Source organism: Pempheris klunzingeri, chromosome 19 (assembly GCF_042242105.1).
Source record: "Pempheris klunzingeri isolate RE-2024b chromosome 19, fPemKlu1.hap1, whole genome shotgun sequence".
Classification (NCBI taxonomy): domain Eukaryota; kingdom Metazoa; phylum Chordata; class Actinopteri; order Acropomatiformes; family Pempheridae; genus Pempheris; species Pempheris klunzingeri.
Window position 1 is genome coordinate 12,869,104 of NC_092030.1, and position 14,906 is coordinate 12,884,009.

Below are 14,906 nucleotides of genomic sequence, written 5' to 3' on the forward strand. Positions count from 1 at the left end.
GTGAGTTTTAATCCCTTGTTAAACTCTCTTTAACCTTTTCTGCCACTTCGCCCTCCGGGCGCTTGTCGTGTTTCTCTGCGCTCTGGTCATTTTACAGAGGACTGTCTCTGTTTCCAGCTGATGTTATGATTCCCTTTAGTCTCTTGGCAGTCTTATTTAGTTCAAAACAGTCGCCCCATTGTCCTGCAGAGGCACTGATGTAGTGGCAGAGGAACGAAGGACTTCAATCACAAACTGACGAGATAAGGTCTGAAGCTGCCTCTAAAAGCATTTTGGCTCCTCTTTGTTGCTGTGGAAAACGGGATCAATCTGTGGAAAACTTCTCACAGATCAGCCGTTATCTCAGGATAAGTGGTTTATTTCAAATTATTTTTTCTCTCATAAGAAATACATCACCCTCCCCTCCAAAAAAAAAAAAGAAAAAAAGAAAAAACAACATCCATATGGCTGCATGAACGTGCCTTTATGTCAGACAGACGACACGGTGCCATGGATGGCTCTCATTAGAGGTGTTGTGTTTGTTTTACAGGCTCGTGAGAACGACACTAACAGCGTTTTAACTCAGGGGGATCCTGACACCCCGGGGTGACATCACGGCCTGACATCGCAAAGGCCTGCAGAAAGTCAAATCAACTCTCTGCAGAAGCTTCAAGTTGTTCACACGCACGCCAGGACGCTGCATACAGCCCTGACACGGTGTCTGATGTAGTGGGAGAGAAAACACCTTCTTCATGCAGCACCCACAGGTAACTCTGCCACAACATAGGAGGGGGAAATAGCTATTTACTTGTTTCATTGTTGCACATATATCCTTTTTTTAAATTTTTTTTTATCTTATTACTTCTCATCTGGCTAATAGAGGCAGGAAGGCCTGCTTCAGTCTCGTTTCATTTCCAGAAAAAGAGCAAGACGAGCTTTGAAATGGCCCCAATTAAAAGTGACCCATTGGATTTTACCTCGCTATTTCAAGGCCACGCTGTCACAGCGCCATTAGATTCTAAATCAATCAAATTTTAAAAGGAATTAAGGCCAAACTTGACAAAAAGGCGCTCTCTGGAGGTGTAACTGGGCCAGACGCGCTTTAAACGTAGCTATTTAATGATTATAGATGTTTTAACTGGATTTTTTTTATATATATGACTCATTCATACACGGATAATAAATAAAATATAGGGATTTTTAAGGGATTGATTAGGCCGAAATCTACTTTTACACCTTTACTGTTCAGTTTTCTTATTTCCCAACGAATGTTTGGTTAAAAAAAAAAAAAAAAAAAAAAAAAGTTTTGAAGCATATTGGGGTCAGTGATTCACCTTTTGTGCTACATTTCCGCTCTGTTCCTCAGTCAGGTGTGTAGTCTACCTGTCAGGGAGAAACTGTGACGGATTGCAGCAAATCAGGCACTAAATTGTGTGTGAACGTCGGGATGGGAGTCCCGCGCCTGTACACAGTCTAATTAAAGCAGGGGCTGTCGCTGGAGGAGAATGGAAACAAGCCGTCCCCTTGACAAGTGTTTCCGTACAGTCACTCAGTGGGTGTAATGCCATCAAAACACAGGGTCAGTTATCCTGTCTTTTTTTTTTTTTTCTTTCCTCTCTCTCATCGCTCTTTTTTTTTCCACCAAACCACACCTCCTCCTTCCTCTCCCCTCCTCCTCCTCCAATGGCTGCAGGGCTCCGTCCTCTGCGCAGCCCCGGTTGGATAAAACCTGGATGAGCGTTGGCAGCGCACACACAACACAATACAAGACTACACAAGACAGCAGCAGCCCTGCCTCCTCCAACACGGCACACCGTATCACACACACACACACAAACACACACACACGCACCGCCAGAGTCCCATCATTTGGATAATATCAGAAAAATCAGCCGAGGGACGTTGTTTTCTTCCAGAGCTGCGTCGTCGAGAGGTGAGCTTCGGTCTCTGTTGTTGTGCATCTGGTTGTGTTATGTGGTGTCTGGATTTCGGGAGCAATTAGTGATCCGCAGTCCTGACTACACAGCGAGCAGTAACAGAGGAGACTTCAATGATCCGGAAAAAAAAATAATAATTTAAAAAAAAAGCACCCCGCAAGACGCACAGGACAGTGAAGTACAGGCCTGATGGCGCTCTGCTGTGGTGATATACAGAAAAATGAGGCTCAATAAAGAGCATTTATCGTAATGAGGGTTTCGAGATGTGATCGAGGTCCAAGTTTTTTGTTGTTGTTTTTTTTTTTTTCTCTAGAGGAGCAATTATAATCATCCAAATTCGCCTTAAAGCAACAACAACTTGGAGTTTTCAAGAGCGCGTCCCAGGTTGTGTTTTTCATTTTCATCATAAAGACCGGACCTTTGTGTTTGGGCCCAAATCAGAGGCTCTAGGCTTGTAGTTTTGATGTGTTGTAAAAAATCTAATTTCCCCTCATGTGTTTTGGGCAAATATGTGCGAAAAGGCAAAAAGGGAAGGTTTGAAAAAAGAAAAAAAAACCCTCCTCTGATGTGAAAATCAGAAAATGTTACCATGCGCAAAAAGAAACTGCGGAAGTCGCCTGTTTCCAACTTAATCAATACCAATTATTATTATTATTAGAATAAAACTGTAAAATAGAAAACGCAGCAAACGAGCTGGACATAAATCTTTAAAGTCATTTTAAAAGATAAAATGGAAGCTGAGGTGTTAGTTCTTGAACTAATGTCTGCAAGACGCCGAGTGCAAAAGTCCTGCAGGAAGTCACTGTGAACAGAAGATATTAATTATCAGTATTAACAGTTAATCATCAAGAGCCACAGTTACATTTACAAATCATGAAAGTGTTTCTTTTTCATGTCCCTAACATCAGACCTCGTGCAATCAACTCATTCCATGCATTAGCTATTGATTTGACTACTGAGAAATCTATTTTATTTTTTGAAATAATTGTAGACATTTGCTACATTTTTATTTCAGCTGACTGAGAAGTAAAATTATTTGTTTGGCATGTTTTAAAATGTGTCATTTGTAAGTCAGATTCTGACCAGCTGCTTCTGGTTTTATATTATAGCAATGAAAATGAATATATTTAGGTTGTTTTTTTTTTTTTCAAGACATCTTGAAAACTGTCGTGCTATGCAGGGGGATAAAAAAAAAAGCTACATATGCATATTTTTAACCAACATTTTTATTTAATTTCAAAGTTACACAACATTTACAAATGAATTAATTAAGCTAATCCACAACCAAACATTAAAAGAGTCATTCAAATTGGTAATGTACAGTATAAGCTTTGTTTCTAATTTAAAAAAAACAAAAAAAAAAACACTTATGTTGTCAATAATCACATCTCAGTCTGTGACAGTGTGACAGTCTGCTAATCATTTGGTTAATTCGAAATCGTCCACTCAGCAGGACGTGACAGCAGCATAAAACAGCTCCACACAGTAAAATGAACCATTTTTGCACAAGTGTGATTCTCTCCCACTTGTGTCCCGGATTCCTTTTAATAAAACCAAACATCACATTACTCCAATAACTGCAACTGGTGTTTATTAACATCAGGGTCATCTCTGAGTCTGTGCACTCCTGGATGATTTGAAGTAACATTTCATGTGATGTGTAGCTGCTTGCGACTGGGTGCCTGGTGGAGCTGGATGTTGTTCCTCCAGCAGAGTGGAGGGATGTGCAGCAGCTGAGCAGATGGAGCTCTGTAAACAAGGCTTGTGCATATGGACATCCAGGACTGCCAGCGAGCACATTTCCAACAGCATCTTTTAGTTAAGAGCTGAGATCCTGCTAATGTGACACATCGCTCAGCTCCATCAGTGATCTTTTGAAATTCATTTCATCAGAGGTGACGCAGCCACTTCATGTTTTTAAGGAAAGACCTTCGACTTTTTTTTTTGTGAAAGCAAACATGATTCAGGTTCATTTGTTCTCATTTAAGTTCAAAAGGTGAAATAATTTGTCATTTAAAGGCAGTCCTGATGAATTATTCTCTCTTATCAAACTTTTTTTCCACTCAACACGCAGCACCAGTGATTTCTCTCTTCAAGACCCAAAATAAAAATGTGCTTTCTGGGTCTGATAATTATAGAACGATTGATGAGACCACTCAATCCCAATTACAAAGCGGATAATGAAGGGAAATTGTACGTATAACAGGAGCAGCCGTCTAGAATGGCCAAAGGGGAAGAAGATCTTTCATGTTTTACAAATACTGATGATTAAATGATGGTAATTTACCCAGGCCTTTTTCTATATAGTCTGAAAGTCACACAGCCTAGATCTGCTCTCTGCTCTCTGACAGACATACAGGTGATCTGAGGGCAATATTCAGAGCTGCATTTGCCTGTAGAGACACACACAGGTTGGTGCCACTGTGAGCACCAGCTGAGTACAGCCAGTCAGTCATAAACCCCTGTTCTCCTGCAGCGTGTGGCCCACAGTGCGCTCAGGAGCACACTCATGCCAGACGAGGCAGGACGGGGAGTGAGAACACTTTAACCGGGGCAGCGTGGAGGAGAGCGTCACGTTCAGCTGGTGGAGCACCGACCAGAAACTCAGGGATATGTCCAACGTTGGAAGAGGTAAATACACAGCACGAGCTTTGCGTGTTTTTGCCATAGAAAATTGTGACATGTCATCATATTCACAACCCCTAAACGTCCACTTCTCCCCTTTTATTTCCCCTCATGCAGCTTGAAGTTTGAAAAAAATAATAACTTAGTATTGGCAAGGAGTATACAAACATCTGAGAAGGTAATGTAGATGGTAGCAAATATAAGTTGATGAATTTATCTGTCAATTACTGTAACACGTCCAGGGCACTCAGAAGTGGAGGCAGGTCTATGAACAAATGATATATAATAAAACAGTTGTATGAAATATGGCTTCATAGGAGAAGTTATTGATAAATACTGTTCATCAGTAAATATAAGATGTGATCATATCGGCTTACACTTACATTATAGTGTGTTTAATCTTTACATACTGTTCATTGAGCCCAACAGTCAAAGTGAAGTGTTACTAAATTATTTAATGTTTTCATGTAGGTTAGATACTCAAACCCATGTCTCTTTGCCTGCACATCTATGCACATTTCTTTGGCATGACATTTTTTTTGTCAAACTTTGGGAGATGAAAACAGAGCCCTGAGGGCTTGGGCAGTGTTTGGTTGTATGCCATGACTTTCGGGGAAGCTCAGTCACAATCAGCCCCCCAAATTTTATTTATTTTTTAGCTCTGAGCCACTGTTGGAAAGTGGAGGCCTGTGATGGAGATGCAGAGGACCGGCTCCTCCGCTCACCTGGAGGGAGTGAGTTGCTGTTTCCTCCTGGATGTTCTGTAGGACACTAAGGAAGTTGATTAGATGGTACCTAAAGCTGTCAAATTCAAAATTAGAACAATGGACACTTTTCAAAAGAGCTGGAGGGCAGCAGGAGCCTGATGGCTTGTTTCTTTCCATCTATTTATCTATCTATCTATCTATCTATCTGAAGCGTTTGTCGTAATGAATTCACGCTTTGTGTTTTCTGTGCACTCCGCGCGCGCACCCAGGGCGCGCACTCGCCGCCCCCCCGGGTCTGCTCCTCTTTAATATCCTGCAGGTTGATGAAGCTTGGCGAGGAGATTTTTTTCCACACTCCGCTGGCAGCGTTAATAGAGGCTCCCCCCCTCCCCTACCCCCACAATCCTTCCCCATCCCGCCCTCCCTCCTTCGGCCTCGTCCGGCTGTTTGATGTGGAAATGAAAGCTGGGAAAAGGCTGAGAAAGAGAAGTGTCAATGGGTTAAATTAAAAGCAATGGTGTTCTTGCGGAGTCACCACCGTGCAGTCTATAGAGAAGATAGTGGAGGCTGCAGCGCTTAGTCTGTGGGCTGTTTGCCGGGGAAACAGAAACACTTTTTATGGTTTTGAAGTTTATTTTACAGAAACAGGCTCTGACAGATTGTGTCATTAAGATCAATGCACGCGCAATACATTACAACTGCACTATATTTTATATAAATCAAATATATTGGAAGTGTCGGCTTTTATTTTGTTGCTTTTACAGTTACAGTTACTTTACAGTTTTTTTTTTTACACTTTTGATAGAGACACAGTAGTATCAAAAGAGCATGGCATTAGCACTACTGAATTATAATTATTAGATAATTAGCACTATATTGCAGGATACCAAAAGTACTTGACTATATATGTGCATACATAGAAATAAGCACTGCGCGCCACAGATTTCTTGTATAATCCTGAGAAGAGATCAAGGTCATTGTGAGGATAATAACAATGAAATATTTATATTTCATACAAAAAGATGCAACACCATGCGCTTCACAAAAGATGAAAACAAAGAGAAAAAAAAAGACAGATGCAAAAATTTTTTTTTTTTTAATGATTCATATGAGCTTTAAATATACGTTTCTGAGTATGGTATGTAGTATATGCTTACGATCACCATACAGAGGGTTTTTGTTGCTAAAATGTGCAAATTTGTGGCATATAAACACAAACTGAGAATAAGCATGCAGGTATTATTCATATGGATAACAAGAATAATTTAGTGATAGGTCAAATTAAATAGGTGCATAATATAACAATCTGATATTTATTCAATATCATGTGTTGTCATTGTGATTTCTGAACATTTGATTTAAAAAAAACATTTTTTAGAGACTGGAATTAAAGTGTTTAAATAGTAGACCCATATTTTAAAAAGTGTCCGTGTGTACAAATGACAGTGAGAGCTAAACGTACTTGTCAATATTTAAACTAAACCCAACTTTATTGGCTGATTCTCCTTAAATCTCTCTTTTTGAAAAAAAAAAAAGGGAGGGGGGGTGAACGTCTTCCATTACTCACAGCCTTCTTGTTTGTTTCCTCTCACTGCTCTAATCTTCTCCTGCTTCAATGATTTGATTTGACTTAAATTTCGTATGGACAGAAACTCAAACAGAAACGTGGATGTCAGGTGTATCTGTGATGTGTGTGTAAATTGTCCGTTATTATGGAATTTGGAGATCATTTTGACCTTAAGAGCAGCACTTTAGGGATCTGAATTGGATTCCTTGGTTTAGTTTCACTGCTGAAATATTTTCTGCCTTCAGTGTGTTGGTCTGCAGTGCCCCCAAAAGTGTGTGTGTGACTTTAAAGTTGTAGTCCTGTGAAGTTGGTGCGTCTAAGGTTCCATGACATTTATGAGTGTTCATCCCCCCTTCTCCCCCAGGTCATGGGGGTCTTAACCAACTAGGTGGAATGTTTGTTAATGGGCGCCCGCTTCCGGAGGTGATCCGGCAACGCATTGTGGATATGGCCCACCAGGGCGTTCGGCCCTGTGACATCTCCCGGCAGCTACGAGTCAGCCACGGCTGCGTCAGCAAGATCCTGGGACGGTGAGCTCGTCATCAAGCACCTTATTTAACTTCCTGTTACTGTTAATCGGCCTGTTCATGCTCTTTGACCCCTGGGAGTTATCTGGAACACTTTGGTGATCTGACAGCCAAGCCTAAAGTAGTGACTCAAAACCTTTACTTGCTTTACTTAAACCTCCTTCATACACAATCCGCCTTAACACCATCCCTCTCTTCCCTCTTTCTTCCAGTTACTACGAGACGGGCAGCATCAAGCCTGGCGTCATCGGCGGCTCCAAACCCAAGGTGGCCACCCCGAAAGTCGTGGACAAAATCGCAGAGTACAAGAGGCAGAATCCCACCATGTTCGCCTGGGAAATCAGGGACAGACTGCTGGCAGAGGGTGTGTGCGACAGTGACACGGTGCCCAGCGTGAGCTCCATTAACAGGTGACCTACTGAATTATGAATGAAATCGTGTTAGAGGTACAAATGTGGCTCAAAATATAGATGTTCGACTCCTTGGCGAAAGCTAGATGAGCTAGATTGATCGATATGCTGTCATTATTGCAATGCACACCCCCGCAAAACAACATTTGTGTGTTGTTTTTCTTTTCAGAATAATTCGAACCAAGGTCCAGCAGCCGTTCAATCTGCCTCTGGATGGAAAAGGCATGAGTCCAGGGCAAACCTTAAGTGAGTCTTACACACAATGCACACTGGGGGCCGTGCCACCATCCATATCACCCAGCATTATCATGTGATGGTGAAGGATTAAGGTTAAAGATTAAAGAGGGTGCTCATTGTTCAGTAGAATTAAGCTCATGACCTTGCAGTAACCAGGACTAGTGAGATATACGCCATCATTTCCGCTCCCTGGCTCAAATCTGCCTGTTTGTTCCTTCTTTCTCAGTCCCGAGTTCGGCAGTCACCCCTCCTGAGTCTCCACAGTCAGACTCTTTGGGCTCCACCTACTCCATCAGTGGCTTGTTGGGCATCCCCCAACCCAGCGCAGAGGGCAAGAGGAGCCACGATGACAGTAAGAATTACATCAAATGAATAACACCAATGATAAGCACCATTTTGTTTTATTGTGGTGGCACACGGGAGGAAGCCCCTCAGAGGTGTAACGGTGTATAAGATGGAGGAGGGTGTTCTTCTTCTGCTAGTATTGGAGCAACATACTCAGGTCATTCCCAAATACAAGCAAGTTTTTTTGTTTCGTTTCTGACTGGATCTGTTGCATGTTGGCATCAAGTCACTCTAAAATATCAGGTCTCGCTGAAACGCTGAAAAACACCAATTATGCGTCAAATTGCTTTACTTAAAAACTTATTTGACCTTTGTTTTACCTGAAATTCAATAAGGAACACGTTCTTTTTTTTTTTGTCTGTCACAAGGGAGAACAGGCCAAGAGGCATCACACACAGAGGACAAAGAGCAATGAAGTGTTTGATTTGAATTCAAAATTTGTCGCTTAAAGGGCGATTGGAGGGGAGTTTGTGTTGCAAGCATGAGAAACAGCACAGAAACAACTCGTTCCCTCAAAAAATAAGCCTCATCCACAAAAACGTTACAGCTGTTCATCCCCTCACATGAAAGAGAGCTGAAATAGCTGTTTGTATGAGTGTAAGTTAAATGATTGAGGGTCATTTTGGCATTTTCACACTTAAATAAAGACATTTTTGAGGACAGAATCCTGATTTTTTTTCTATTCTGCCTGAGGAGTTTTTTTAACAGCACAAATGTGAGACTGCAAAACCTTCATGCGACACGATGATTTGCAGCACCATCTTCCTCCTCCTCCTCCTCCTCTGTTCTCAGGTGACCAGGAGAGCTGTCGGCACAGCGTGGACTCTCAGGGCAGCGGGGGCGTCCCGAGGAAACAGATGAGGGTGGATCACTTCTCGGCAGCCACGCAACATCTGGACTGTGGGTTTGAGCGTCACCACTATCCCCCGGACTCATTCAGTTCTGCCTCCAGCAGCAAGACAGAGCAGGTAGGAACAGGTTTTGTGTTGAATATGCACTGAAAGACGAGTCAGAAAGTATTTATAAAGGTGCACTTCCACATATATTTATATATATATACTCTTGTTTTCTTGTTTCTTGTTTTCTTTCTCCACAATTTGGAGTCTTACCTTTAAAACCAGAAAATTCAGGCTTTCTTTTTTGTCTTGCACACATGCATGTTTTCGTCCTCTCACACTTTACACCAATAGCTAATCCCTGTTCATCATCCCCAGACTTTGTACCCGCTGTCCCTCATCAATGGCAGCTTAGACGAGGCCAAGACCAGCCTCTCAACATCCAGCTCCGCCATTGGACGGAATCTGACGGCGCACCAGAGCTACACCATGGTGACCGGTGAGATTCTTAATGTTAGATGACGCCCTGTGACCCCCGTCAAGCACTTGGCACAGAACTGAAGCCCTCATTGTGCTGACACAGGCCAGTGTGCCTGTGTCCTGAAGCCACTCACTCTTTATTTCCTTCTGACATTTCACTCAATTTTGTTCAAAGTTTGTACTTCCATTCGTGTTCACCATTTTCATTTTCTCACCCACCTGCCACGCCGCACACTGGCCGTCACCACCTCAGAGCCCCGACATCCCCTGCCGCTCTGCCTAAAACAGGAAATGTCCCCGGAAGTGACCAGCACAAGCCCCTCCCCGAACATGGCAGCGTCCAACCTGCCATTCGTGGAGCTGCAGGCGCTGCAGAAGCCCATTTCTGTCAGCAGCAGCTGCAGCAACTCCAACCATTTCCCCAACGCCTTCAACTCATTCTCCCATCATGCACCAGTGTACGGCCAGTTCAGCAGTCAGTCAATCATTTCAGGTAACGCAGGCATCCATCTCATTCATGTTCACACTCGCATCTGTGCTGTGCAATTTCTCGCAGGGGGCAATTAGTGTAAACTAAACTAAAATCTGTTGATTATTGATCAGTCTACTGTTTATGTGGTGAATTTTTTGGATTAAAAGTTTGGTCTGTGAATTTTCAGAAAATAGTGAAAAATCCTAAACAGTTCACTAAATCTAATCCCTCCTAGAGCCTGAAGAAAACCTGTAAATACTCACATCTGAGGAGCTGAAACAAGTGAATTTTTAGCATAATTCCTTAAAAACTAACTTCAATGATTAACCGTTTATTAAAACGGTTCATCTGTGTGTGTTCTTCAGGGCGTGACATGGTGAGCTCCACCCTGCCGGGCTACCCACCTCACATCCCCTCCCCTGCCCAGACAGCATACTCTTCCTCCGCCATCACGGGCATGGTAGCAGGTAAGGTTCGGTTTTCAGCTGTTTTTTTTACCTACAAGTTGCAAGTAAAATGAAAGATTAGGCTGGAAATAAAAAGCAAAGGACGCCCAATGAGTCAGACAGGTAGACCGAAAGAGACGGGAGGGAAGAGAAGGAATACAGAGACAGGCAGGGATGGAGGATTGTAGATTAACAGGACGACAGGATGAGTCAATGAGTAGTCCTGCCAGGGTGGTGAACTGTGTTGTGTGTTTGTCTGTGTGCGTGGGTGTGTGTGTGTGTGTGTGTGAGTGTGTGTGGGTGCACATGGGCCCAGGGGGTACAAGGAGCAGGCTGGGGGTTCCGCCCTGCTGCCCACACCCCCCACCCAGACACCTCTGACCACACATCGCCATGGGAACCAGGGGGCCCAGGAGGGAGATGCCGGGTGGGCGGAGGGGGTATAAAGTCTGGGTATGAACGGAAAGGAGGCGATCTTTGTGGTGTGTGTGTGTGTATGTGTGCAAGTGCATGTGCATGTTTGTGTGTGTATATACGTCAGGATGCCTGCATACGACAAGAAAGAGAAAGTGTGTGTATGTGTGTGTGTGTGTGTGTGTGTGTATGCGTGTGTGATGTGCCTTTTTTATTTGAAGTCTGCCCTCCGAAGCGCGAAATGAGAGGGTCTGATTTATTATTTTTCTGGTGGGCTCGCTGTGAGGAAGCGTTGCTACACAATTACTGAGTGAAAGGGGAGGAGGGGGGAGAGGGTGGGGGGTGGTGGGTGGGTGGGTGGGTGGGGGGGGTTGGGACAGGAGGAGGAGGTGGGGAGCTCAGGGATTCATTCCAGCCAACATAATTACCAATTAGATATTGGAATGTTAAAAAAAGAGAAAAGAAAGAAAGAGGAGTGCCAGAGAGGCTAAAGCAGGAAGTGTAGGATGGAGAGAGGAGGAGGAGGAGGAGAAGGAGGAGGGCATTTCAGAGGGCAGAGGCTGAACGATGCGAGGGGCTGAGTGCTGAGGAGAGAGGGCGTAGAGGCTAGCTGCATGCACGCACCACTGGGCCGAGGGATTTTTCCCTCAGCCATCCACCTGCACCACAGATTAATGGTTTACAGGCTGCACTAACTGTTGGTGAATTATGAGCTAAGGCTGAGCAGATGCTGGCACACACACACACACACACACACACACACACAAACAAACAACCCCACGCCATAGAGCTCTTGGCCATGTCTTTGCCTACTGAGAACGAATGTTTTCTTTGTGTAGCGTTTGATGAAGTTTTCTTCTATCTTGCAGCCGGTGCAGACTACTCGGGTCAGACCTACAGCCATCCGCCCTACACCTCCTACAGTGAAGCCTGGAGGTTCACCAACTCCAGCATACTGGGTGAGTAAGGACACACTGAGAGCTGTATGCACTGCATTTTCTGCATGTCCTGCACTCAGCACAGCACCCCTGAATATATCTAGTTTTACTACATAATAATTGTGACTTCCACAATAAAAGATAAATCGTCGATGTTTTAAATTATTTTCAGGAGTATATGCACACATTCCAAAACTCACAAAAGTTCCCTGAGAAGGAACTCAGGACTCACTTTTAGTGGCTGTATGAGTCAAACATTTCAACGTGACTAGAATTTAAATGAATGGCAGCAGGAAAGAGGAGAGACTCACCAGGAAGCAGCACTTTTCATCCCCTGTGGGAACCACTAGTTACATTAGTGGCTAGGATTTACTTAAAACTGTTATTTAACCTTTGTTTAATCAGGGAAGTCCCATTAAGTTTGAAAACTTAACTCTTAACATTTACATTTATTCAGACATTTGTGTCCTGGTGACATACTTTTGAGGTACAATTCAAGCTACAGTACCAATCAATCAATCAGTCAATCTTTATTTATGTGCCGCCAATATCCATAAATCCATAAAGAGCAGGTCTAGGTCCCACATGAGCAAGCATCAGGTATTATATTAGGCAACAGTGGCAAGTTAAAACTCCCCTTTAACAGGAAGAAACCTCGAGCAGAACCAGGCTCAGAGGTGGGCGACTTTCTGTCGGGGTCCGTGTTGGGTGGGGTCAGTAGATCAAAACAGGCGTCACAGTTCAATGTCTCACTTGAAATCGAGGACACAAAGCAGATTTGTGTCTTGTAGTCTGAGATAATGATCACAAGATCACTGTTTCATGTGAGCGACGAAATTAAAAATCTGGGTTGCAAAGAAATCGTCTCTTTGCTGTGAAAGCATACTATGAGTCTACAGCAGACGGGTGTGTTTCGGCCTAGAAGTTCCTTTCAGAAGCACGGAGGCATTTGGGGAAATCTCCTCCGCTGCATCACCTATCAACCTGGTTAGACAGGAAACAAAAGCCCTGCATTTCTTTTTCATTCCTTAAGAGTGATGGGAGGGGTTAAGACTCAGTCCACTCCCAGGACAAACAGTGCAAGCTGCTCAGACTTTCAGCTCAGCCATCTGCCGTAAAACCTTGGATAAGATGGATAAAGAAAGTCTGAACCCTCACCATCAACACCTTCCACCTCTGACGACCCTTCATCTGTGTCTCCCCCCGCAGGCTCACCCTATTATTACAGCTCGGCCTCCCGCACCGCTCCGCCGTCTGCAGCTGCCTACGACCACCTCTAGTCCCTGCTGCATGGACAGACTCAGAGGGACCCAACCTGACCAGGACTGGTGAACTTTACATCAGCTGACGCATCTGATTATGGACCAGGGCATGAAAGTCAAAACTGGATGTGAACTTGAGACTCTGCTGATGAACCAGCAACATTTTTTTGCATCCTCCCACTCCTACTCATATGTTATTTATTTGTCATCACTGATAGCATCGCCCAGGGTAACTGTGACTCATGCACGTTTACACATTGCGAACCCTGATCTCCTCCCAGGGCCTGTTTCCAGAGACTCAGCCTGACGTCTCACACCTTGGTGCATTTTCACTACATATGGCTCCTCAATGCTGTTTTGGCCAAAGACTTTCTTTCTCGCACATCTGCAACTTGACACCACTGATCCAGCGAATACGGATATGCAACTTCTTCATACAGACCTATGCCTGCTTCTGTTTACAATGCTTTTGTCCCGTCATCTCTAATGAATTCCTTTCTTTGATCCGTGTCGGCTTGCAAATTCTTTTTGTGTCTTGTTCTCACTGTAGATTCAGATTTTCAGAGCTTTTCCTGTGGTGAAAATAAACTAAACGGTGACACATTAAATCACAGTTACGACAAAATGCCCACATATGCCCCTCGAAGACAATTAATGTACTTGTCTAGCAATATGTACATACTGTAAATGATGAATTACTTATGGAGAAGTGATGCAATTTTACTCAGAGAATGACTGATGAGGGGGATGATGGTGATTTGGCTACTAAACCCAACGAGGCTTGAAATACATTTGTCTTGCGTCAAATAAATTTAGTTTGTTGTCATGCTGATGTTCTGATGTTTGGTAAGAACTGTGACTATTTTTTCTTATACTGTTATTAATATTATTGCAGATGTAAATAATGAATTTCTAAAGAATTATTTTAATTAAAGCATGACAAATTTACTGTTGTATTTACTGTTGTCTGTTTTAAAGGATGGCTTGGACTTTACAGCTGTAAATAATTCTCTGTATAGGTGTAGAGCTCACAGTGCTATTGCATAATATTTGCTATTTTAATTAGGGTTAAAGTAGGGTAGATTCTAACAAGACAGCTGAGGCTGTTTATTATATTATTTTTTATTATAATAATAATTTCATTTTAAATAAGTCATCATCATTATTATTATAATTATTATTATTATTATTATTATTATCATCATCATCATTTGTAGTAATAGCCTCGTATTTACATGCTTAAAGCCAGCTGCATACACTGAAATGTTGCATATTTTTTTCTTAACTCAGCATTTTTAAAGGACGAAAGCAATGGTCCTGAAAACACGCGCATCTGTTTAATTTCTTTTTTTATTTTCTGCATCATGTAGTTTTATTTGCAATTATTCCGTCCCTCTTTGCGGCCTCGTAATTGCAGCGCGTTAACGACGCCACGGTTCGGCGGTGCCGCGGCCCACCTGGTGCCGCCGCGCGCTCCGCCACGGAGATGTGCAGCACGGAGACGCGCTCGGACAGTTGCACATAATTGTGACAGTGACGCAAAGTAGCCTAGAATGATTCATTTGCACGGAGAGAAAAAAGAATAATAATAAATATAATATAATATAAATATAAAGCAAGTAGTGAAATTATCAAATAATTTAAAATTGATAGACTGAATAAACTAAATAAGCAAATATATATATATATATATATATATATATATATATATATATATATCAGTA

At 42.8% G+C, this 14,906-nt stretch overlaps 1 protein-coding gene across 1 annotated transcript; it reads left to right on the forward strand.

Annotated features, from left to right (window-relative positions):
- Positions 1 to 4,528: 4,528 nt before the first annotated feature.
- Positions 4,529 to 14,130, forward strand: pax8 (paired box 8). The gene is made up of 11 exons (XM_070851045.1): positions 4,529 to 4,547; positions 7,156 to 7,345; positions 7,555 to 7,752; positions 7,922 to 7,998; positions 8,216 to 8,341; positions 9,127 to 9,302; positions 9,549 to 9,669; positions 9,904 to 10,143; positions 10,488 to 10,589; positions 11,852 to 11,941; positions 13,130 to 14,130. Exons 1-11 carry the CDS (start codon positions 4,529 to 4,531, stop codon positions 13,198 to 13,200), a joined length of 1,410 nt encoding a protein of 469 aa, XP_070707146.1. The 3' UTR covers positions 13,201 to 14,130.
- Positions 14,131 to 14,906: the final 776 nt, after the last annotated feature.

Bases quoted from the DNA above. Each gene is read 5' to 3' on its own strand.
- pax8 (XM_070851045.1), top strand. The intron at 8,342-9,126 runs GTAAGAATTACA...CTCTGTTCTCAG, and splicing joins CAAGAGGAGCCACGATGACA to GTGACCAGGAGAGCTGTCGG. The intron at 11,942-13,129 runs GTGAGTAAGGAC...CTCCCCCCGCAG, and splicing joins CACCAACTCCAGCATACTGG to GCTCACCCTATTATTACAGC.